The 23,762-nt window shown below is 34.2% G+C and overlaps 1 protein-coding gene across 1 annotated transcript in view; it reads right to left on the reverse strand.

Annotated features, from left to right (window-relative positions):
• Nucleotides 1-23,762, reverse strand: part of adgrb3 (adhesion G protein-coupled receptor B3) — a 368,994-nt gene that overhangs the window by 62,041 nt on the left and 283,191 nt on the right. Inside the window, exons 17-19 of the mRNA XM_056470574.1 lie at nucleotides 8,130-8,256; nucleotides 4,286-4,389; nucleotides 4,102-4,204 (exon numbers count right to left, since the gene is read on the reverse strand). Coding sequence (XP_056326549.1) covers nucleotides 4,102-4,204; nucleotides 4,286-4,389; nucleotides 8,130-8,256 — 334 coding nt within the window. The remainder of the gene's footprint in view (nucleotides 1-4,101; nucleotides 4,205-4,285; nucleotides 4,390-8,129; nucleotides 8,257-23,762) is intronic.

The following is a 23,762-nucleotide window of genomic DNA, read 5'->3' on the forward strand; positions in this document are numbered from 1 at the left end:
AGAGACTTTGGTTGATATTGACATGATAGTATTATGCAGTTGCAGCAGATTTGTCGGCTGAACATCCATGATGCGAATCTCCCGTTCCACCACATCCCAAAGATACTCTATTGGATTGAGTTTTGGTGACTGTGGAGGCCACTTGAGTACAATGAACTCATTGTCATGTTCAAGAAACCAGTCTGAGATGATTCACGCTTTATGACATGGCACGTTATTCTGCTGGAAGTAGCCATCAGAAGATGGATAAACTGTGGTAATAAAGGGATGAACATGGTCAGCAACAAAACTCAGACATTGACACGATGCTCAGTTGGTAGTAATGCTCTTAAAGTGTGACAAGAAAATATCCCCCACACCGTTACACCACCACCACCAGTGTGAACCATTGATTCGAGGCAAGATGGATCCAAGCTTTTATGTTGTTGACGCCAAATTCTGACCCTACCATCTGAATGTCGCAGCAGAAATCGAGCTTCATCAGACCAGGCAACATTTTTCCAATCTTCCATTGTCCAGTTTTGGTGAGACTGTGCAAATTGTAGCCTTAGTTTCCTGTTCTTAGCTGACATGAGTGGCACCCGGTGTGGTCTTCTGCTGCTGTAGCCCATCCGCCTCAAGGTTAGCCGTGTTGTGCGTTCAGAGATGCTCTTCTGCATACCTCGGTTGTAGCGAGTGGTTATTTGAGTTACTGTTGCATTTCTATCAGCTTGAACCAGTCTGGTCATTTTCCTCTGACCTCTGGCATCAACAAGGCATTTGAGCCCTCAGAACTGCCACTCACTGGATATTTTCTGTTTTTGGGACCATTCTCTGTAAACCCTAGAGATGGTTGTGTGTGAAAATCCCAGTAGATCAGCAGTTTCTGAAATACTCAGACCAGCCCGTCTGGCACCAACAACCATGTTATGTTCAAAGTCATATCCCCATTCTGATGCTCTGTTTGAACTGCAGCAGATTGTCTGATCATGTCTACATGCCTGAATGCATTGGATTGTTGCCATGTGATTGGATGATTAAAGATGTGCGTTGGAAGTTGGACAGATGTACATAATAAAATGGCCGGTGAGCGTATATAAATTACAGTCAGTTCCTACCCAGCAGGCACAGAATGTCAACATGATGTCAGATTGAAGTTGTACCTCAATGTCATGGGGACGTTGCATTTTGTTTGGAAATGAAAATTGGGCTGACGTCAATGTCCAACCTAAAATCAACCAAATATTAACATCTAATGATGTTACAGCTTGACGTTGTATGGATGTTACCACTGTGACGTCTATCAGAGACTGGATTTTGTTTGACATACCTGACAAATAAATGTCAGTATTTGACGTCAATATGATGTAGGTTTAAAATGTTGGCTCGACATTGGATTTTGGACACTTGCCAACACAACCTAAAATGAACCAAAAATCATTATTGGTTCTCAAAATAACGTTGCCTAGGATACTGGCTAGACATTGAATTTTGGTCACCTGACATCACAACCTAAATCTAACCTAATATTAATGTCTTATGATGTTGTGTGCCTACTGGGTATTTCCCTAAACAAACACCACTCAACCGGAAAACTTGTTTCATGTTGAAAGACAGTTTAGTCTTTAGGGAAGCCAATCACTTGGAAAGAGGTTAGGTTAGTTTGATTTTTACATCAAAACTCAGTCATCTCAGGGAGAACAACAGAAACGCAGCATGTAATGTCAATAATTTAAAGTGCATTTTGGTGTAAGTTGTATATCTTGTTTGTGGAATAGCCCGTCTCTCAAAAAAAGTAACAATCGCATGTCTGTTTGGTTTGTAATTTACATGGATTTCATGTCCCTGACCTGTGTCTGACCATTTTGCATTGTATAATTTAAAATGTGGCCAGCTGTATGCTGGATAATGTACTTAGTGTCTCTGCATCATCATCATCTTCATTTCTCCTCAGCAGAGAGATATACTCATTCACTAAATATAACTTGGCTTGCAGAGAACTAATTAAAGACTCAGATATAATCTAGTATACTGATAAACAATGCACAGAGGAAACATCTTGTGTATTAGTGTATTACGTCTTGCTTATTTCAAATCAGTAATAAAGGTATACAAACCAGTAACAATTGCATTATAAATTCTATATTTTAAAACTGATATGCTGTACCGCAACTAGGTCTGTCATGATATCTATTGCGGGCGACGCGTTGGCGCAGTGGATAGCATGTTCGCCTCACAGAAAGAAGGTCGCTGGTTCGAGCCTCGGCTGGGTCAGTTGGCGTTTCTGTAGGGAGTTTGCATGTTCTCCCCGTGTTCGCGTGGGTTTCCTCCGGGTTCTCCGGTTTCCCCGACAAGTCCAAAAACATGTGGTATAGGTGAATTGGGCAGGCTAAATTGTCTGTAGTGTATGCGTGTAAATGAGTGTGTCTGAATGTTTCCCAGTGATGGGTTGCAGCTGGAAGGACATCATCTGCGTGAATCATATGCTTGATAAGTTGGTGGTTCATTCCGCTGTGGCGACCCCAGATTAATAAAGGGACTAAGCCAGAAACAAAATGAATGCATGAAGGATATATTGCACCAAAATACAGAGATAATATAAATTGAGATAAATGATATTATTGTAAATTTAAGACCGTTTTATGCCACTCGTTATATAATGCCAGCATTACAATATAATATCATCACAGTGCAAGTTAGGCACGGGACGATAACCTTTTTCATGGGTTTACCGCAGTTTGGAAAAGTGAAGTTTTTAAAACTGCCAAAACTTTCTGTTATACCATACTTTTTGATGTGTTTTTTTTACAAATATTTTATTTAGTTTTTTGGGCAACAGTACCTCCAGCTGAAAAGGACCCTCCACATCAAAAGCTATTGTTCCAAAATATTTTAAATGTTTCTAAAAATAAAATATATTGTGTTGTAAAATATATAAGTTGTTGTTTTTTACCCAGACATTTAAAAAAAAACATATTTCAATACCGTGAAACCATGATATTTTTATCCAAGGTCAGAATCTTATATCAGCCCATGCTTAGTACAAGTACACTCTTACGAAAAACACATCATATATTGTTCTTAAGAATATTTATATTAACTATAGTCATTTTAACTATTTATTAATTAGACATTAGAATCAGAATGTGAAAACGCATATACTAAATAAATAATAATAAATGTTAACAGAAAAGTGCAAGGCAAAAAGTAACAGAGGTTGCAATATCTGGTACCACATCTATTTTCAGTTGTCAGACAGCCACATGAAAATATACCTAATAAATTATAGCAAATAGTGTTTTTTTAACCATACTGACACTGACAACTCCAATAGAGATCAGATAAAATGTTGCTAGAAATGTTTTTTATGTATGGGCAATATATATTGCATCACCAAAAATGACTGAGGTTGCGTCCATCTGTTGTGCAATAAGTCGATATATTGATTATTGTGACAGGCCTAACTGCAACATATGGTTCTTTTAGTTTCAGTCAATGAATCTATCACAAAAACGAATTCATTTGTCAGATGTATTTTTGCAAAATGAACCTAAACAATTCCTTAGGGCCAATTTTAAGTATTTGCTTCAACATATAAATATGCAAAAACATTGCTTACCACAAGATAAGAATGCCATTTGTTAATACAAAACAACATTATAAGCACATAACAGAATATGCAGCTCACTACACAAACACTCAAACATCTGGATAGGTAGGTAGGTCACTTCAGAGAAAATTAGGGCAGCCAGCTTGAATTTAAGTGAGTCACAATGCCTCAAAAAAGAGGAATTAAAACAGTCTGGTGGGATATGATATACAAACAGCAGGCAGAACAGTCTTTACTAATATTAAGTAAAAACCAACGTTTCACTTGCATTATATAAACGCTGAAATATCTAGGCATAATATTAGTTCACAAAAGCTGTCTGGCATTTAAGAAATCAGCCCACACACAAGCCAAGAAATAAATATCAGAATCCAGAGTGGACATTTTGTTCAGGAACAAATCAACGTTCAAATTCTCAGTCGATGCTCAGTGGCCTTCGATGCAATTTCAATCTAATTTGGCAATATTACAGTGAAACACATTAGGGAAGTGGATGGAATTTAAATATTTACCGCATTATGGGTCTGTGTCTGTCCAACCAATATCAGGATGTTTGAGCAGATGATTGAAAGGCAGAAGTTGATCAGAATGATCGATCTCTCTGACCTGATGTACCTGAAAATACACAACCAAAGTTGCATTCCTCCAAAAGTGCAAGGCATTATTTGTAATACCCCTGTACATCTATGCACTTACCTCCAAAGAACAGCGTACACCACGGCCAGTGTGATCAAGGCCAGACAGGACAGACCACAGCCCACTATTAGTGTCACAGATGGAACCCCTGAGTACTCCATAGCCTGTGAATGGCACACAAGAGCTTCAGTGAGCGATTTTCAAGCCCTTGAACCACTAATAAAAGCCCATTTCAGTGCCTGGTAATAAAGCACATTACAGGACGCTTGCTTATTGCAGTAAGGCCATTTATACTCCTCAGATTTAAAGGATTAAAGCTGGTCTTTTTTGGTCTGTAATACATTTTTTTCCCCTAATCAACCATTCCTTTCATATAAATAAAATGTATTTAGCCGCTATTCAAATGCACAATGCTCATTATCAACAGGTAGGTGCTTAATACCACAAAGGAAAATGTTCTAAAATACATAATTTCACTTCAGGAAAATCGGGTCATCTGACTAAAGCCTGTACAGCTCTTTTAATAATATAACTATAAAATCGATAAAACTTTTTGTTGCTGTTCTGTTGGTTTCATAAATGAATACTGGTAACACTTCACAATAAGGCTATATTAGTTGATGTTAGTTACTAAGTAGTAGTTAAGTATTCCCTAACATGAACAATGAACAATAAACAAATGACATGAACAATACATTTATTACAGTAAGTATTAGGGCTGCACAATATTGGAAAAAACTGACATTGCAATATTTTCATTTACTGCGATACATATTGCAATATATATCATTTTAGATCGATTGGGATGATTCTTTAAGTACATTCTGTAATATGATTTTAAAAATGTTTAACAGTACTGGATTGTAAATGGAAGGGTTACAAATAAACAATAATTTATGATTTTTCAAACAGTGTTTTACTTATTTAAAAACAAAAACTAAATAATCGTTGTATATTTCTTATATTAGTTTCTTTTATTAAAAACTCTAAGGGTAAAATTTAAAATGACTTCTCTATGTTAATTGTAATGTCTGGTCAACTATAATCCCAATCCCTGCAATGTGACTTGCAGACTCGCACATTGCAATATCGATGCTGAAACTATATATTGTGCTGCTCTAGTAGGTATTCATGTTTCTTAACACTACACTGTAAAAAAAAAAAATCCTGGTTGCCTTAAATTTTTAAGCTGAATCAATTAACCTTATGAGTCCATTGAACTTATATTATGTTAAACTGACTTAAAACAGCTTGCGCAACCTATAAAATTAAGTTTGAAAATGCTTGCCTTAGTTTAATAAGTTACAATGAGCTAAAAACAATTAATGTCATGATAATTGTTCATATATTTTTTACAGTGCATGATTAAATATTGTCTTGTTAAAATTTTTTCATAAGCACAATTTTGTGCATACATGTTGCCAACTTATTTGTTTATAAGCATCTGATAAAAGGACAATTGGCAGGGCATATTAGAACTCCAGTCCCCCAAAAATCTTGTTAAAAATAAATTAACCTTATGGGTCCATTGAACTTATATTATGTTAAGCTGACTTAAAACAGCTTGTTTACTAACACCAAGTTGACTAACTTATTAAATTAAGTTAGAACATGATTAACTTAGTTTAATAAGTTCAAATGAACTAAAACATACGTTGTCATGACTAATTGATCATAGAATTTTGTACAGTATAGTAAATGGAAATAAAGATAGATCATGTTAATTGACAGTGGATTACTAATGTTGACTAATAAACTAATGCTCACAAGCATGAATTTGGCTTTAAACCATGCATTAGTAAATGTGCACTATGACCAGCAAATCCTTTAGTAGTACTGTTAATTGTTTGCGCATTACATTGTAAGTCAATGCATTAACTATAATGAATCCTTATTGTAAAGTGCGACTTTAATGTTACAGCTCAAATCATGCATTATTTAATTAAAGTAGGCTTAGGACTAGTATATCTAATGATTCAATAATGATGATTAAAAAAAAAAGGTGATTGAGCAATATTATTTCAAGTATTGAATTTGAATTATGCAATTAAACTTCTCTTTTTCTTGATTTGACTTTGGTGTTTTAGGTTATTGACATAAATTAGGCATTCTGGTTGAGGAGATGAAAGTTCCTTTACTGCCACTACACATCACCCACCATCAATCATTTATTTGTATTGCAGTCACTATCCTAGACAAACTAGACAAACTAAGATCATAACAAATTGGTTTTTAAAATTAAGATGGGACTTTCCTCAAAATAATTAGTTTTTCTCTTTTTCCTACTAATTTCAAGAAGACACAACTTTTTTCCGAGGCACAAGCTTACTATGTTCGTGACCATGAACAACTATGTTCATACAAAAACTTCCCAACTCATTCAACTTTAGAAGTAAACAAATAAAGAACAACAAATTCAGTAAACGTTTAAACGATTTCTGTGTCTATGATTGCAATAATACATTCAATTAATATGATAACAAAAACCTTTGTAGAGTTTCAAGCAGCATACCAACTTGTATTTGAACAGGTAAAACTGAAAGTGGATGATACCAGAAGGACCTGAATCTCTCTTATGTTAAAAAATAATGAGAAAAATTTCATTCATTCATTCATTTTCTTTTCGGCTTAGTCCCTTTATTAATCAGGGGTCGCCACAGCGGAATGAACGACCAACTTATCCAGCATATGTTTTACGCAGCGGATGCCCTTCAATTAAAATAATTTAAATGACTATAATGCATCACTAGATTTACTAATATTTCATTGGAACACATATTGTACAGGCATCCGCAGCACAAAACATATGCCAGGTTAGTTGACGATTCATTCCACTGTGGCATCCACTGATAAATAAGGCACTAAGCTGAAAGAAAATAACTGATTGAACATATTGTACAAATATATTGCCTTTCTGTCACATTAAACTTTTGCTCATATGACGTGCAAAGGTCTCAACTCAAGTCCTCACAATGCACATCCCATCTAGTTCATTTATTTATGCCCTTTCCCCCAGAATTCCACCTGACAACCCCCCTTAATCCAGCTCCCAGGAGTCACAAGTCATTGTGACATATCAGCCGTGCATTGCAATGATAGGAGTTATCAAACTTTGGCCCTGCTGCATCACTGAGATGCAGACAACACCATCATTTTCACACGGGAGCCGTTTATTCACTGACTGGTCACATGGGTAGAGAAAAAAAAAATGGCTGCCTCTTATTCTGTTGGGCAAAACAGCCATGTTCTGTTGAATCTACTAATAAAGAGACCATAGCTGATGGCATTGTATCTCAAATGACGTAAAAGGCAGATTCATATCACACATTTATATGCATCTACACCAATGAGACGGGTGCTTTAATACAGGATAAGGCGTTCATTACATAATAGGAAATCCATAATTTATATATATAATTTGCATAATGTCTCACTGATAAGAAGTATTTTATTATTGCAAATAGCAAATTGAATGTCACTGATGATGAGGCCGTAGCAGATCTCAAATGTGAACATATGCAAATGCTTTGAGCAACATTTAGGTAGGGAGAAATGGTTTCATACATACATAGGCTACATACACATAGATAACTTACATACATACATACATACCCAAATAGCAAATATAACTCTATTAATACACATTTTAAGATTTAAATAAATCTTTAAGGGCAATTAGTTAAACACAGAAGATTCTCTCACATCCATACACAAGCTTTGCACAGGTAGATTTCTATCACAATCAACTATGACATATAGCATCAATTTGGAATGCACACATACCACACACACACACACACACACACACACACACACACACACACACACACACACACACACACACGTTTTTTAATCAATACAGCATCTCTTGAGATCCTCCGCAGAAGACAATTCCAATACTTACTATTTCTCTGGGTTGTTGAGCCAAAATGGCGAAGGTAGATACCCGATCACATAAGCATTTGGTGTGGGATGCATCGGTGAGCACAGTTCTGCATCCTTTAGAGCTCCAGCTGCCCCAAGAATCGTTCCTACACAACACAGACAAGATTAAATCGCTTTAACAAGCTTTTTGCCTGGGCATCCGTCCCTCTGAATCCTCAACAATACGCTCTCATCTCATCAGCTTCACTTCTTACAGAAGCGACAGAAAGTAAACGCAACGCATTTTAGTGCAGATCGTACTGAGTGCGACTGAAGCGCTGAGGCTCTGAACGACTCACTGCTCACAGACACACTCACGCCACACAACATAAAACCCGAACCTGTGCTTCCTTTGACGCTTTCCTTCCCGCACTTCTTCAGTTTTCTCTTATCTCTAGCTATCGATATGTATTTCCTCTCGCTTTTCTAATTAGCGCTTTTTGGACGCTTTCCTGAGGGAAAAATTCAGCTTAGAAACGGCGGACGGCATCAGATTGATACTCTCTTGCCTCCTGCTTCGCGCTACAGCGGAGGGGGGAGATGCTTCAGAAATACTCCGCTTCTCTTGTTCGTTCATCCTCAATATTGCATTTACCCTTCAAAATCTTAAGCGAATTCGCTTTTATAGCTTTAGACTTAACAATATCCCTTTCTAGAGACGTAGACATCACGGGGAAACCGAGTGAAACCGTTAACCTCCCCGTGAAAACGGACTGGATGGTAGCAGCCAATTTCTCCTTCTCAGGCTAGCAAAATGATAGAATAGATTTCTCACCTATTTATTAATGCTTACATCTCGGCTGATATTGCAGTGGTTACATTTAAATATCAGGCTGATGCATCTATTGCATAACTCTGGTTTATCATTAATGTTTTACTCTTCGAGTTTAAGCAAATAAGCGGATGGACATGGTCAGATTTGTATTTACACAGTTTTAACGTTCAGTGTTTGATGACATTGTTTATATTGTGTAAATGATTCAAATCTACACCTCTGGTGAAATAAAAAGTACCAGTTGAATATAGAAACTAGCGTAGTATAAAAGCAACAGTGAATTACAGTGCCTCCAAACGATGCATAACAAATACAGCCTTTTTTTCTGGAGGCTGTATGACATGACACCCTTAGTAACTTTTCCCGGAGGAAGACTATGGAGGATTGTCTGCACATCTCCATAATTAAAGCACAGCAATCGCTCCCTTTTCAAGCCTTAATTAAGTTTTAAAACTCTCTTTTTCATATGCATGAATGACATGCATAACCAGTTTCATTAAAAGGCATTACATAATAGCATTAGTTCATTTATATTCATGTATGAAAATTTATAATTCATATAAAAAAAAAAAAAGTAGAGTACCTTAATGTACATTAACTAATGATCTGTAATGATCCAAGGGCACTTCATGCATACCAATTGACCCTCGGTTTTGGATCATATTTAGAAGCATTTCTACGTACAGTATGTGTACAATATAAATCAGACTGGATTGATTCATTCGTGGAAGACAAAGTACGGCCCTGTCCTGTCTAACCACATCGACAGCAAGCTTTTACCAAACGACTCAAGGCGTTTATTAGGACGTCGTGGAATGGATTGCTGTGGGTTACTGTGTCAGCAAACCTACAGTATTTGATTTGAAGCAATCGATATGCAGTCAATTCATCCAATCATTGATTGTATGACATCACAGAAGCAATACTACCATGTTGCAATTATCAGAAAACAAAAAGGATGACGTATTTATTTGTATATTGCTCTGGTAATTTCAGTTTGCATTGTTTGTTTCAAAATGTTGAATATGTATTCTACCAGAGAGAAGGCAATTTATTTTCTGTTTAGTTGCATCTGTTCTCTTGTTACTCACTTGGCTCTTCCGGTCTGGGAAGAATTTGAAAGACACACAGTCTGTGGAGGAGTCTGTGGGTGTATGAATTACGCTAGGCTCAAGATAGACTCAGTTTCTAGGCAATTGTATGAGGAGAAACTAATGACTTATAATAGCTGAGATGTGGAGCTGTCCATGGTACTGAACCCCTGCTTTTAGGCTAGCAGATTAAAAAACAAATTTGATAATAATATTGACATTTTAGGATTTATTTATGATAGTTATTAATATGACACTTTGGCAAATAACCATCTTCTCTTACACTTATGATTATTCAGTTATAATATTTTGTTTTATATCAATTGTACTGATAGGATGCCAGGTAGCTGGCAGTAATTCACTTAGTGTATAGCAAGCTGTATGCTTTGAACTATAGGAACGTTGTTTTCAGAGGTCTATTCATGTCTGCTTTGTGGTTATTTTTGGACTGTTCAATTTATACATAAGCTTTGAGTCCTAACAATAATCCTTTGAATGCATTTACACATAGCTACTCAGCATTACAACTCAGTGCTGCTTGGAAAAAGAAGGCTGGACACCTGACAAAAATACACAAAGCCAGGCGTCTTTAATACTATATGACTCCAGCATCAAGAAAATTATGTAGATATCATATATACACTAAAAATGATGTTCAAATGCATGTAAGTTTGCATAAAGATTAAAATTAGAAGGTAGAACATAGTTGTTGTTTTTTTCAGTAATTGTACATTACTATATAAATGTGTGAAATATTAAAACATAATAGCAGTGTAAGCACTATGACAGTGTTTTTCATCATATTTCTCACTCGATTGAACGGCATTATCAGTGGTTATCAGTTGATAGATAAGGGCCAGTAGGGGCCTTCTACGCCTACGGGTAGCCTCAGAAGGCTGTTATCATCCATCCACATGGTTAATCAGCTATACTAATTGAGAAGACTCCAGATTCAGATCTGTTTTTACATTACTGTGACGGTTGGGTTTAAGGTTGGGTTAGGGGTAGACGTTAATAAAATACATTTAATGGGAAATGTAATAAATAATATCAATAATTCTTGTTAACTTCCAGCGGCAGCCGAATAAGATCTATAGCTGATTAACCATGTGGATGGATGATAGCCTTCTGAGCCAACCAGTAGGCGCAGAAGGCCCTTACTGGCCCATATCTACCAGCTGATAACCACTGACAACGCCGTTCAATCGAGTGATAACATTCAAAACAGGCGTTTCTTCAACTTTTTTTCTATATTCATTTTTAAGCATCACAGTTTTAACATCCTGTGATGTGATAAACTAATTAATGCAACGTCTCAACTCTTTACAATAAATTCAAGTTCTTAAAAGGCCATAATAATGAAAAAATAAGCTAATGTAACAATGCCACATAAAGATATCTGTATTTTGCATGTATTTGTAGGAATTAGATTTCAAGAGTACTATATACAGTGTTTAGCATATAAGTACACCCCCTCACAGATCTATCAGTAAAATTATTATTATCTATAGGATGCTTTACAATATTAAATGTGTGCTTATACATTAGTTTAGTTAGTACTGAAGCCAAATCTGAAGCTAATCTAACAAAATAACTTACAATAGCATTCAAAAATGAGTAGGACACATGTACATGTTATGGAAATATAATAAATAAAAATTGAAAAAGAGCAAAAATCTAAAATATATAAATTTTTTTAGTTTGTACATTTTTTACATATATTTTGCATTGATTTAAATGTACAGTGCATCCAGAAAGTATTCATAGAGCTTCACTTTTTTCAAATTTTTTATGTTACAGCCTTATTCTAAAATTGATTCAATTCATTTATTTCCTCAAAATTCTACACACAATATCCCATAATGACAATGTGAAAAAAGATAAAAAAAAAAAAAAAAAACCTGAAAAATCACATGTACATAAGTATTCACAGCATTTGCCGTAAAGCTCTAAATTGAGCTCAGGTACATTCTGTTTCCATTGATAATTCTTGAGATGTTTCAACAGCTTAATTAGAGTTCACCTATGGTAAATTCAATTGATTGGACATTATTTGAAAAGGCATACACCTGTCTATATAAGGTGCCAGGGTTGACAGTGCATGTTAAAGCACAAACCAAGCATGAAGACAGAGGAATTGTCTGTAGACCTCCGAGACAGGATTGTCTCAAGGCACAGGCTGGGGAAGGTTAGGATAGAGGGAAAGATGAATGCAGCAATGTACGGTTCATCTTCCAGCAGGACAATGACCCAAAGCACACCGCTAAAATATCAATGGAGTGGCTTCACAACAACTCAGTGAATGTCCTTGAGTGGCCCAGCCAGAGCCCAGACCTAAATCCTATTGAACATCTGAGCTCTGAAAATGGCTGAACACCATCGCTTCCCATCCAACCTGATAGAGATTGAGAGGTACTGCAAAGAGGAATGGGTAGAAATTCCCAAAGACAGGTGTGCCAAGCGTGTGGCATCATATTCAAAAAGACTTGAGGCTGTAATTGCTACCAAAGGTGCATCAACAAAGTATTGAGCAAAGGCTGTGAATACTTCTGTACATGTGATTTTTCAGGTTTTTATTTTTAATAAATTCGCAACAATTTCAAAAACTCTTATTTCACATTGTCATTATGGGGTATTGTGTGTAGAATTTTAAGGAAATAAATGAATGTAATCCATTTTGGAATAAGGCTGTAACACAAAAAATGTGGAAAAAGTGAAGCTCTATGAATACTTTCCAGATGCACTGTATTATCGTTGTATGTCTAAGGATGTTCGGTGATTAAATATTATTTTAATGAGCATATCTGTTTAGTGAATCTGTTTTGTTCAAATGCACCAAAATATATTACCTTTATTTACTGAGAATTTGATAAAATGACTCATTTATGCTGAGCACTGTATACAGCAATGAACGAAAGAAAGAAAGAAAGAAAGAAAGAAAGAAAGAAAGACTGAGTGAATGAAGCAAATAAAGAAATAAATAAATGTTGATTTGAATATGACAAACACCACATAAGAAAATTGCTCTTCTGAAAATAGCTAGTGGCAAGCCATTACAGGAACTTTGCTATTCCAATCATCACCTCTATCCCATTTTATGAGAAAAAAATGGAGATTTATGTCAAAGCTTGGCCGTCCTGTGCTTTTTCATACAGGTGAAAATTGATAGAGTTGTAAGTATTCAAGCGAGAGTCTGCATGAGCGATGTAGAGATAAGCAACATTTGGCCTTAGAGAGAGAAAGATTCTGCCTTTAAATCAGGATAACTTATCATTTTCGCAACGCTGGGACATACACCAGACCTTCCCTGATAGCTTTTGAGAAACCGCTCATCAGTTGTGCTGAGAGGGGGGAGAAATAATTTGAATCTGATTATATACAAAAGCTATCCCGAAGCCATGTTTAGGGTAACGTACGCCTTTTAAGAGAACAAGGCTTACAAGCAAACAGGATTGTAATGGTGACTTCAGGTATTCACAACACATTTTCCTCCATTTTTCCTTCTGTTACTCATTACCATAATTGCTTTCAGTGCTTCTGTGCACCAAAACTGAGGGTTTTCTGAGGCAGAAATTAATAAACTTCATTGTTTTCCCTTGCAAATAACAATCGACAACAACCATTCATGTTCATGAATGAGAAATTCGCTCTAGACAGTTTAACCTCAGTTTGTCCTCCAACCTCATGTTTTTCCAAATCTGTGTATGACTTTCACTTTTTTGTTGTTGTTGTTGTTGTGGAACACAAAAGACAAAGTTCAATTGGCTGTGCTGGTCTTGTTTTCTATGCTATTACAATGAAAGGGAAACTACAGCTTTCATGTTTCAAAAGGATGCCGAAGCACCATGAAAGTGGTCAGTAAAATATGTGAGTTATATATCTGGAAGAAAAATATAAAATATCTAAAGAACAGACAAAACGTGTAAGTCATTATTCATTGACAATCGTTCTCTCCGGTGAGCTGTGAGTCACAGAAACTGGAGCTTTGATTGAGTGAGTCATAATCAAGAATCAAATAAATCTGATTCATCACTTATAAAACACTTAAAAATAAATGTTCCAACAGGGTTTTTTTTCACAATTGGAAACATAAATTTTGGTTTACAGAGTATTTAGGAAATGGTCCTCAATAATTTTTTTTTGTATAAAAAAATTTTAATAATAAAATATAATAATATATAGTATAATAAAAAAGTATAAAATACTAGGAAACAAACATATTAACACATGTTAATAATGCTAATTATTTTTAAGAAGTTATTTTTGTATATAATAATATAAATAATAATAATATTAATAATAAAGAAAAAAGATCTATATATAGAGATTGTGTGATCTAAACCTCCTGACAAAAGTCTTGTCGCCTACCCAAGTTTTAGGAACAACAAATAATAACTTGACTTCTAGTTGATCATTTTCCATCAGAAGTGGCTTATTTGAAAGGCAAAGGCCTCTAGATTACGCTTATTTTACCAAAATAAAATATAATCATGCCTTTTAATTATTTAATTTGGACAGTAAAGTCCGACTTTGCGTAGACAAAAGTCTTGTCACTTAACAGAAATAACGTACAGTATAGAATATAAAGTCATGGTGCAGTGGAAAAATAATTAATATTGTGTATGACTCCCATGAGCTTGGACGACTGCATCCGTACATCTCTGCAATGACTCAAATAACTTATTAACAAAGTCATCTGGAATGGCAAAGAAAGCGTTCTTGCAGGACTCCCAGAGTTCATCAAGATTATTTGGATTCATCTTCAATGCGTCCTCCATCTTACCCCAGACAATAATGCTCAATAATGTTCATGTCTGGTGACTGGGCTGGCCAATCTTTCAGCACCTTGACCTTCTTTGCTTTGAGAAACTTGCGGTGCGTTGATGTGGAGGCTGAAGTATGTGAAGGAGCGCTATCCTGCTGAAGAATTCACCCTCTCCAGTGGTTTGTAATGTAATGGGCAGCACAAATGTCTTGATACCTCAGGCTGTTGATGTTGCCATCCACACTGCAGATTTCTTTTACGTCCCCATACTGACTGTAACCCAAAACCATGATATTTCCTTCTCCAAACTTGACTGACTTCTGTGAGAATCTTGGGTCCATGCGAGTTCCAATAGGTCTTCTGCAGTATTTGTGATGATTGGGATGCAGTTCAACAGATGATTCATCTGAAAAAATCTACCTTCTGACACTTTTCCAAATGATCAACTAAAAGTCAAGTTATTATTTGTTGCTCTTACAATTGAGATAGACGACAAGACTTTTGTCAGGTAGAGTAATATGATTCATTGAAAAGATTGAATTAATTTTTGAGAGTAATATTTATTGTGAATAATAGCTTCAATTTTTTAAATTGATATTTTTCAATTTCTCTGCTTTCCAAATTTTAATGTCTATTAAGGACTTTGACTATTATTTTTTTGCTGCTTCTGTGGCCTTTTTTGCTGCTCGACGGGTCTCCAGCCATTATAAATTAATGGGAAAAAAAGACTCTAAAAAGGTGTCAAAATGTTCCTTTTCTGTTCCACAAAAGAAAGTAAGTCCATTCAAAGTTCAGAGCAAGATGAGTGGAATTTGTCTGATTTATTCCTTTAAATGTCAGAGGTTAAAAAATATGAAATTTCTCACTCACGCAGAGCTTGTATCATTTTTGTTCTCTGAGAAAGTTTTTTGTGTAATGTATTTATACTTCTTCACATATTATTATTAACTGTTTTGTCACTAAAATGTATTGCATTACTGGTGAATTGTTTTAGGTTTTGTCAAGTAAATCTGCTGTCATGATTGGCCACGAAAATGACTCCTCAGGGAGACGAATAAAGCTAAAGATGATGAGATGATGTTGTACACACATAAACACTTCTGAGAAGAAGCGCTCAGAGTTATGATACGAATGTCACTGAAATCAGCAGCTGTTTCCCCTTGATGTTTGAGAAAATCTCTTGGGGCTAATTAAAATTGCACCTCAAAATATGCACAATCATGCCAGAGAGAGCTGATAGAGTTGTGCATTTGTGTTCTGTAATTGTTTGCTTGCAAAGAGCAATTTTGATTTTGTGCACACAGAGTAAACAAGTTAACGAATAAATGCATTAATGAACATGCCTCCACGTAAATAACCACGCAAACAGATTACAGACTAAACTCGACAGCAAATGTATTCAAATTCGTCATGAATAGGCATGAAATCTGCATTATTTGAGTCCAATAAGAGCAGCTCTGAATGTGAAGCCTGTTTATATGCGGGAGCGTTTGAGGGCAGAGACCCTTCCTTCTTTATAAGCTGCCTATAATAATAACAACGCAAGGCTAAAATCCATCCCAGTGGCTCAAATTACACACAAGGGGGCAGATTTGGGTGGCCCCTTCATTCAATGAAAATTGAATTTGGTAAATACGATTTCTCTGTGTTTCTTATCGGTCAGCGCACAGAGAGGTCTGGCTCATATTGCTTCTGAAGCAGCGTGTAATTTTCATATTTGAAGATGATTAAGATGAAATAGAAGCCGTTTTCAATTTGCAGCATGGACCGGAGAAGACCCGACTAAATAAGTAAATAATTAAATGACTGGAATTACACAGATATCATGTAATTATTGAGAAAGATCATAACAAAACAAGCCATAACAACTCAACAAGCATGTTAATGGGAAGTTCATTCTTAAATTAAAACTCTGTTATTATTATGACGGATGCATGCATGGCTTTCTAATTTGCATATTTATTTATGCGTTTCATCCTATGTGCATCAAATATAAGTCAATTCATTGACATTTACTAAAAAAAAAAGTTGAAAATATCTTCTTATGGCATGCCAAAATCATCACTTTTATGGTATGGAATACTCTCAAGTATATCTTGTTTAAATACAATAATACAGTAAAAAAGAATCTATTTATAAAAAGAATTTAATATATTTTAAAATGTATTTTTTCCTTGTGATCCTTCAGAAATTATTTTAATATGATAATGTGGAGCTTAATAAACATTATGCTGCTTATCATATACAATATATTTAATATTTGTATGATTCTTTAATGAATAGAAAGATCAAACAAACAGTATGTGTTTGATATAGATCACATATCTGTATATACTGTTTTAGAATAATATATTTCACTGTCACTTTTGATCAATTTGATAAATCCCTGCCGAATAAAAATATCTATTACTTTTTCTTCAAAAGTAGTCTTATTTCAGTGTTTATACAGCACTTCTTCAAAAAGAACAAAAAGTGTGAACGTTTAATTTACCAACACAATACATCCACTTATAAGATTTTCTCAAGCTAAAAACAATGTTTCGAACACCATTAATTTTCAATAACCAGTTGAACTTTTGTTTTGTGTCTACAGAATAACCAAAATCAAACAGATTTGGAAAGAAATGTGGGTGAATAAATGCAAACAGAATTTCATTTCAGGTGAAAGGTCTTTACTCATTGAAAAAAAAGCTTTTCTGTGCTTGACAGCCCCTTTTCACAAGACTGTTACGATGCGTTTAACGTCATCATAATCTAAAATCCTTGAAAGTTTTAATATTAAGATTTTGTTTTTAAATCTATGAAGATTTATATGCATTTATGTATGTATTATGGCACCTTTGCGTCAAATGACATGAATGAGTTTCTACTTAATGCAGCGTCTATTGGGCTGAGAGTAAATTTGACGTTGTTCTCTTCTCTGGCTGTCTCACACTATTTTTTTTTCTTCTTTGAAAATCTTGATAGCACCATAGTGGAGTTATTCTTTTATTATTTCTGCAAATAGGATTGTAAAAAATAATTTGTTATACTCTCCCATTCACTGCACTCTAAGTTTACCCACACTGTAAAACCCAACAGTTAACTTGATCAAATGAAATGGGTGTAGTTAACTCAAAATTGACTGAAAGCTAATTTTACTCATTTGAGTTGAATACTCTGTATTGAAGGTAATGAGTTAATTAAATACCTCATTACTCCAACCTAAATGGAGTAAGTTCACAGTACTCATATAGATTAATTTTTTAACTCAAATGGTTTGTAGCAGTCGGTTTCCTCAAACGGTTTAAGTTGCCTTAACTTATTGGGTTTTACAGTGCAACTATGACGACTTCTGTTGCTGAGAAACCCAGAAATGTGAAAAGGGTCACTTATCGCTATTACAGAATGATGCAAGTGTTATACTTAAAATAAATATAACACTATTAGCACAATATATTTAAAAACTATATGGAAATGACTCATGCTGGCTGCAATTATTCACCAATAATTATTACTGTAGTTAAATTACTAAAAGTAATGGATTACTTTTCATTTTTAGGTAATCTAATACCGTTACTTATGATGTCCTTGCCTTAATTACTGTACATAAATTCAACAATTCAGATTCAGAGAAATCAAACAAATCAGAGAAGCAGATTTTTTATATTTGTTGTTATACAAACATATTTCACAGAATAATTCTTCATATAATTTCAACTAAACTTACATTTATCAAGATGAAACAAGAAGTTGATGACAGTATGGAATGTATAAAATATGGTATCACTACTTTTAAATGTTGCAGGACAGATACATATAATCTTTTTCTTTTCTTAATTATTCATTTTTAATAAAAGAATCAAAAGAGCTTAATTTTTTTTGGTCGTATGGAGTCAAGTAAATCAATTATTTATTGAGTTATTAAATTACTTTTCAGACAAAGTAATAAGAGTTAGTCATTAAAATACAATTTTAATTATGCAATTAGTGATTAGTTAAGTAACCTTCTCAACCCTTTTAATGACACAGAAAAAAAATGACACATGACGAGACCCATATGCAGTTAGGTCCATAAATATTTGAACATCGACATTTTCCTCATTTTGGGTCTGTGCACCAACACATTGGATTTGAAATTAAATGAACAAGATGTGCTTTAACTGCAGACTGTTAAGCTTTAATTTGAGAGTTGACAGTAACAGTTGTTTGTTTGCAGAAGAAAAATAGCACACTTGAAATTAACTCTGGACCTTTTATCTGCTCATTGTAGTTGGGATAATAAGGGAATACCACAAACCTGGCCATGGAACAGCTGAGAAGCGAATTGTCCAACTACTTTTGGTCCCTTAACAAGTAGGAGGCACATATGCAAACTGTTGTAACTCCTACACCGTTTACCTGATTTGGATGTAAATAAAAATGAAAGCTGACACTCTGCAGTTAAAGCACATCATGTTCGTTTAATTTCAAATCCCTTGTGTTAGTGTATAGAGTCAAACATGTTAAAACTGTGTCGATTTTCAAATATTGGACCTAACTGTGTGTTACTAATTATTAAATGATGTAAAAGCTGCTAGCATTGTGGTCAAACTTGACTCGCGTTTCCAGAAAACATCCCTTCCAAAGCACCTGTCACCACGCAGCCTGGCTGAAAGAAATATGTGCGTTATTAATTGCACAAGAGGGAACAAAGGCGAAAAGGCTGCCAAATCCAAATGGACTCAGATGAAAAGCAAAGAAGAGACCCCATGTCTCTGAAGAGGGAATCTGAGCTATAGACACAAGCACAAGTGACAATAGAGAAAATTAGATTCTCTAAGTCCAGCACACAATGTTTGTTTCAGACAAAGAGATTTCTCATGATACTGACAGAGGTGGGAGTAGTTTACCGGTTAAAGACCTGAACCCAAAGATTTTAGGTGCAATCCCCATATGGGTCGGTCCATTTTAGCTGTGCCTTTGACAAAAAAAAGAGCTTTCCTAGTTCCCTATAGAAGATGGACAGTGGGTCACTTTAAATAAAAAACTACATCTGAATGGCAAAGAAAATATCAAGAACAAGTATATAAACAGCTCTGGAAACCACTTCTGCTTTACTGGATTTACAAGATATGGGTTTGAGTAAAATGTTAATATTTGTTTTATTCTATAAAGGTCTGTTAATGTATTTATTTGTTATTTTAATAAAAATCAGTTAGAGCATTTTTTTTTTTGTAAATAAGAAAATGACAATAGGTCAGAATAGCAAATGCATTTATTTATTGTGATTGAAAATCAGGGCTGTTCCGCAAAATATTAATTTCTTAACTCTTCTGATGAGAGAATAAAATAAAATAAAATAAAAAAATAAAACATTGGTTTGTTCAATGAATAAATGAGTTGATGAATGAATTTATAAATAAACAATAAATTAACAATAAATAAATAAAAATAATGATGAATAAAGAAAAAAATAAAACATTGCTTTGTTCAATGAATAAAGGAGTGAATTAATTTATAAACAATAAATAAATAAAAATAATGATAAATAAAACTAAATTATACAATTGTGTTTTATTCTATACAGGTCTGCAATCAAAAACATTCCAATAAATATCATTTAGAGCATTATTTTCAAGCAAGAAAATGACAATAGGTCAGAATAGCAAACGGATTCATTTGTTGTGATTGAAAATCAGGGTTATTCCGCAAATTATTAATTCCATAATTCTACTGATGATTAAAAAACTAAAACAAAAAAACAAAAACAAAAAATAAAACATTGGTTTGTGGTTTCTTTCTTTTTTTGTTCAATGAATGAATGAATGAATGAATGAATGAATGAATGAATAAATAAATGAATGAATGAATGAATAAATAAATAAATAAATAAATAAAAACAATAAAAAAATAAAAATAAATTCTACAATTTTGTGTTAAATTAGTAAGAAATGCAATCCCTAGTTTACAGAATAAAACAGAATTACATTTGTAAAATGTATGTTGTGTTATATAAACATGGTTTATCAATAGGAAAAAAAAAGATATTAGACATTTTATTAAACTGTGACATATTTTACTTAACAGGCACACCGATATTTTAAAAATCCCAGGGGAAACTAACGCAAATGCAGGGAGAACATGCCAACTTCACACAGAAATGCCAACTGATCCAGCCGAGGCTCAAACCAGCGACTTTCTTGCTGTGAGGCGACAGCAATACCTACTGCTCCACTGCATCAGCTCTATTAATATTTTGAAATGTATTCTTACAAGGCTGCATTTGTAATATTGTAAAGCTTGTAATATTGTAATTACTTTTTTACAATTAAAAACATTCATATATTTTAAAATATAACTTTATTCTGCAAGCCGAATTTTAGGAAGACATATGTCTAGTTTTAAGTATCACAGAGTCTTCCTGAAATAATTTTAATAAAGTAACATTACACAGAGTACTAACACAGTTAAAAAAAAACAAAACAAAAAACTTGCATTTCTGAATATTTTTGTTTTCTTTTTTCTGTTGTTCCGTGATGAATAGAATATTCTATATAATAATGCTACTAATAAACATTACCAGCATTCATTTATATTCTGTAATACTATGAATGTTCTTAATTTCATAATTAGTTGGTCAAATCCATACTTGATGAATAAAAGCATTAATAAAAAAAGATTCACCCAAAACTTTTGAACTGTATTGACTATAGACAGTACTTCTCCAAACAAACTTGGGAAATAAGGTTTACAGCATCCTAATATCTCCCATCATACAATTTTCTCCAGCTATAAAAATGATTGCATCTGAGCCGACCGCAATGCTTTGCAGTGTTCGGGGATTTGTCCGTTTCATCTTTTCCTCATTCTTTAGTGACACTGAAGTAATTATTCTCAACCAGGCTCCTAAAGGGCAGTGAAGGAAGCCACAATTTTACAATGCAGCTCTGTTTCCTAAATAAGCTAAAGGTTGTGTCACGGGCTGAGTTAACTAGACCTTCATCTATTCTGAGAGACACTTTTCGGAGAATAACATCCTGATCTGGATCCCTGCAGAATCATTTTGTATATTTAAGAGTTTTTGTGTGTTTAAGGAGCATAAAAGATCTTTTTTTTTTAACAAATTCATTAGGAAATGTTTTCTAATTTATGTTAATTATAGTGAAATCCACTGAGGAAAAATATTGAATTGGGAATAACATTTTACACCATTACGAATCTGTAAATAAGTACTGGCAGCACACTATTTTGTTTTTTATGCTGTAATTTAAAAGATAAAGCAAGGCAATATATAATTTCCAACTACCAAAACTGTAAACAAAACCACTTTTGTTAAAAATCCAAAGTTAAATATTCCCCTGCCAATGAGCAAATTCACTGATTATACTGGATATAATAATAGTAATAATAGACTTTGGTATTATATATGATATATACACTCAAAAAATGACTTTGCTGCTTGTTCAATCTACTTATTTAAAAAGATTTGTAATAACACAATTCTAAGGGTTTTTTTGGGAAAACTTAATTGTTTTATGTTCAATCAACTTAAATTTAAAAAAAAATTATTAAGTTAACTTAATCGATTTGTGTCAGGAAAACATGTTCACTCCAAAAAAAAAAAAAAAAACTCATTGGATGAACTTTAATCGAGGGCAGGATTTCAGCTTAGGATTTCCTTCGGCTTAGTCCCTTTATTCACCAAGGGTCGACACAGCGGAATGAACCGCCAACTTATCCAGCATATGTTTTACACAGTGGATGCCATTCCAGCTGCGACCCAGTACTGGGAAACATCCATATACACTCATTCACACACACACACACACAACAGACAATTTTGTTTATTCAATTCACCTATAGCCCACCTATAGCAATTGTGGGGGAAACCGGAGTTCCCGAAAGAAACCCACGCAATCACAGGGAGAACATGCAAACTCCACACAGAAATGCCAACTGACCCAGCCGAGGCTCGAACCAGTGACCTTTTTGCTGTGAGGCAAAAGCACTACCTACTGCGCCACCACATTGCCAAAAGCAACTCCACACAGAAATTTCAACCACTGAACCCCCGTGTTGCCCCCAACATGATTTTATCAAATAAAAGTTTAAACACATTTGTATTTTTATTTGACTTAAACTTAAAGGTATGATAATATCATGTACAGTTGAAGTCAGAATTATTAGCCCTCTTTGAATTTATTTTCTTTTTTTAATATTTTCCAAATGATGTTTAACAGAGCAAGGACATTTTCACAGTATGTCTGATAATATTTTTCCTCTGGAGAAAGTCTTGTTTTTTATTTCGGTTAAAATAAAGTTTTAAATTTTTTTAAAAAACATTTTAAGGTCAAAATTATAAGCCCCTTTAAGCTAGATAGTTCAATAGTCTTCTGAACAAACCATCATTACAATAACTTGCCTAATTACCCTAACCTGCCTAGTTAACCTGATTAACCTAGTTAAGTCTTTAAATGTCACTTTAAGCTGTATAGATGTGTCTTGAAAAATATCTAGTCAAATATTATTTACTGTCGTCATGGCAAATATAAAATAAATCAGTTATTAGAAATGAGTTATTAAAATTATTATGTTTAGAAATGTGTTGAAAAAAATCTTCTCTCCGTTAAACAGAAATTGGGGAAGAAAATAAACAGAGAGGCTAATAATTCAGGGGTGCAAATAATTATGACTTCAACTGTATGTCTATTATGTGCCGTACATTTTGAAGTCTCCTAGTTTTATTTGAAGTTGTCCTAAACTAACTAAAAGAGACATTTACAAGCATATTTAATGAGTAAAATATACAGTTGATTGAGACTGATCTCAGAACTAGTTTTAGGACAGTTAGTGCTCACTGAGCAAAGCAACAAACTGCATTTTTGCTAATTAAGCTGCCAACACCCAAACCATGGGTGCTTCTGCAAAGTGGTAATCTCAAAACTCAAAGCATTAAATGAAAATCTTCTAAATCTTCAAACTAAAGTGAAGATTAAACTGTAACAAGTTTTTCTATTAACT

Source organism: Danio aesculapii, chromosome 13, assembly GCF_903798145.1.
Source record: "Danio aesculapii chromosome 13, fDanAes4.1, whole genome shotgun sequence".
Lineage (NCBI taxonomy): Eukaryota > Metazoa > Chordata > Actinopteri > Cypriniformes > Danionidae > Danio > Danio aesculapii.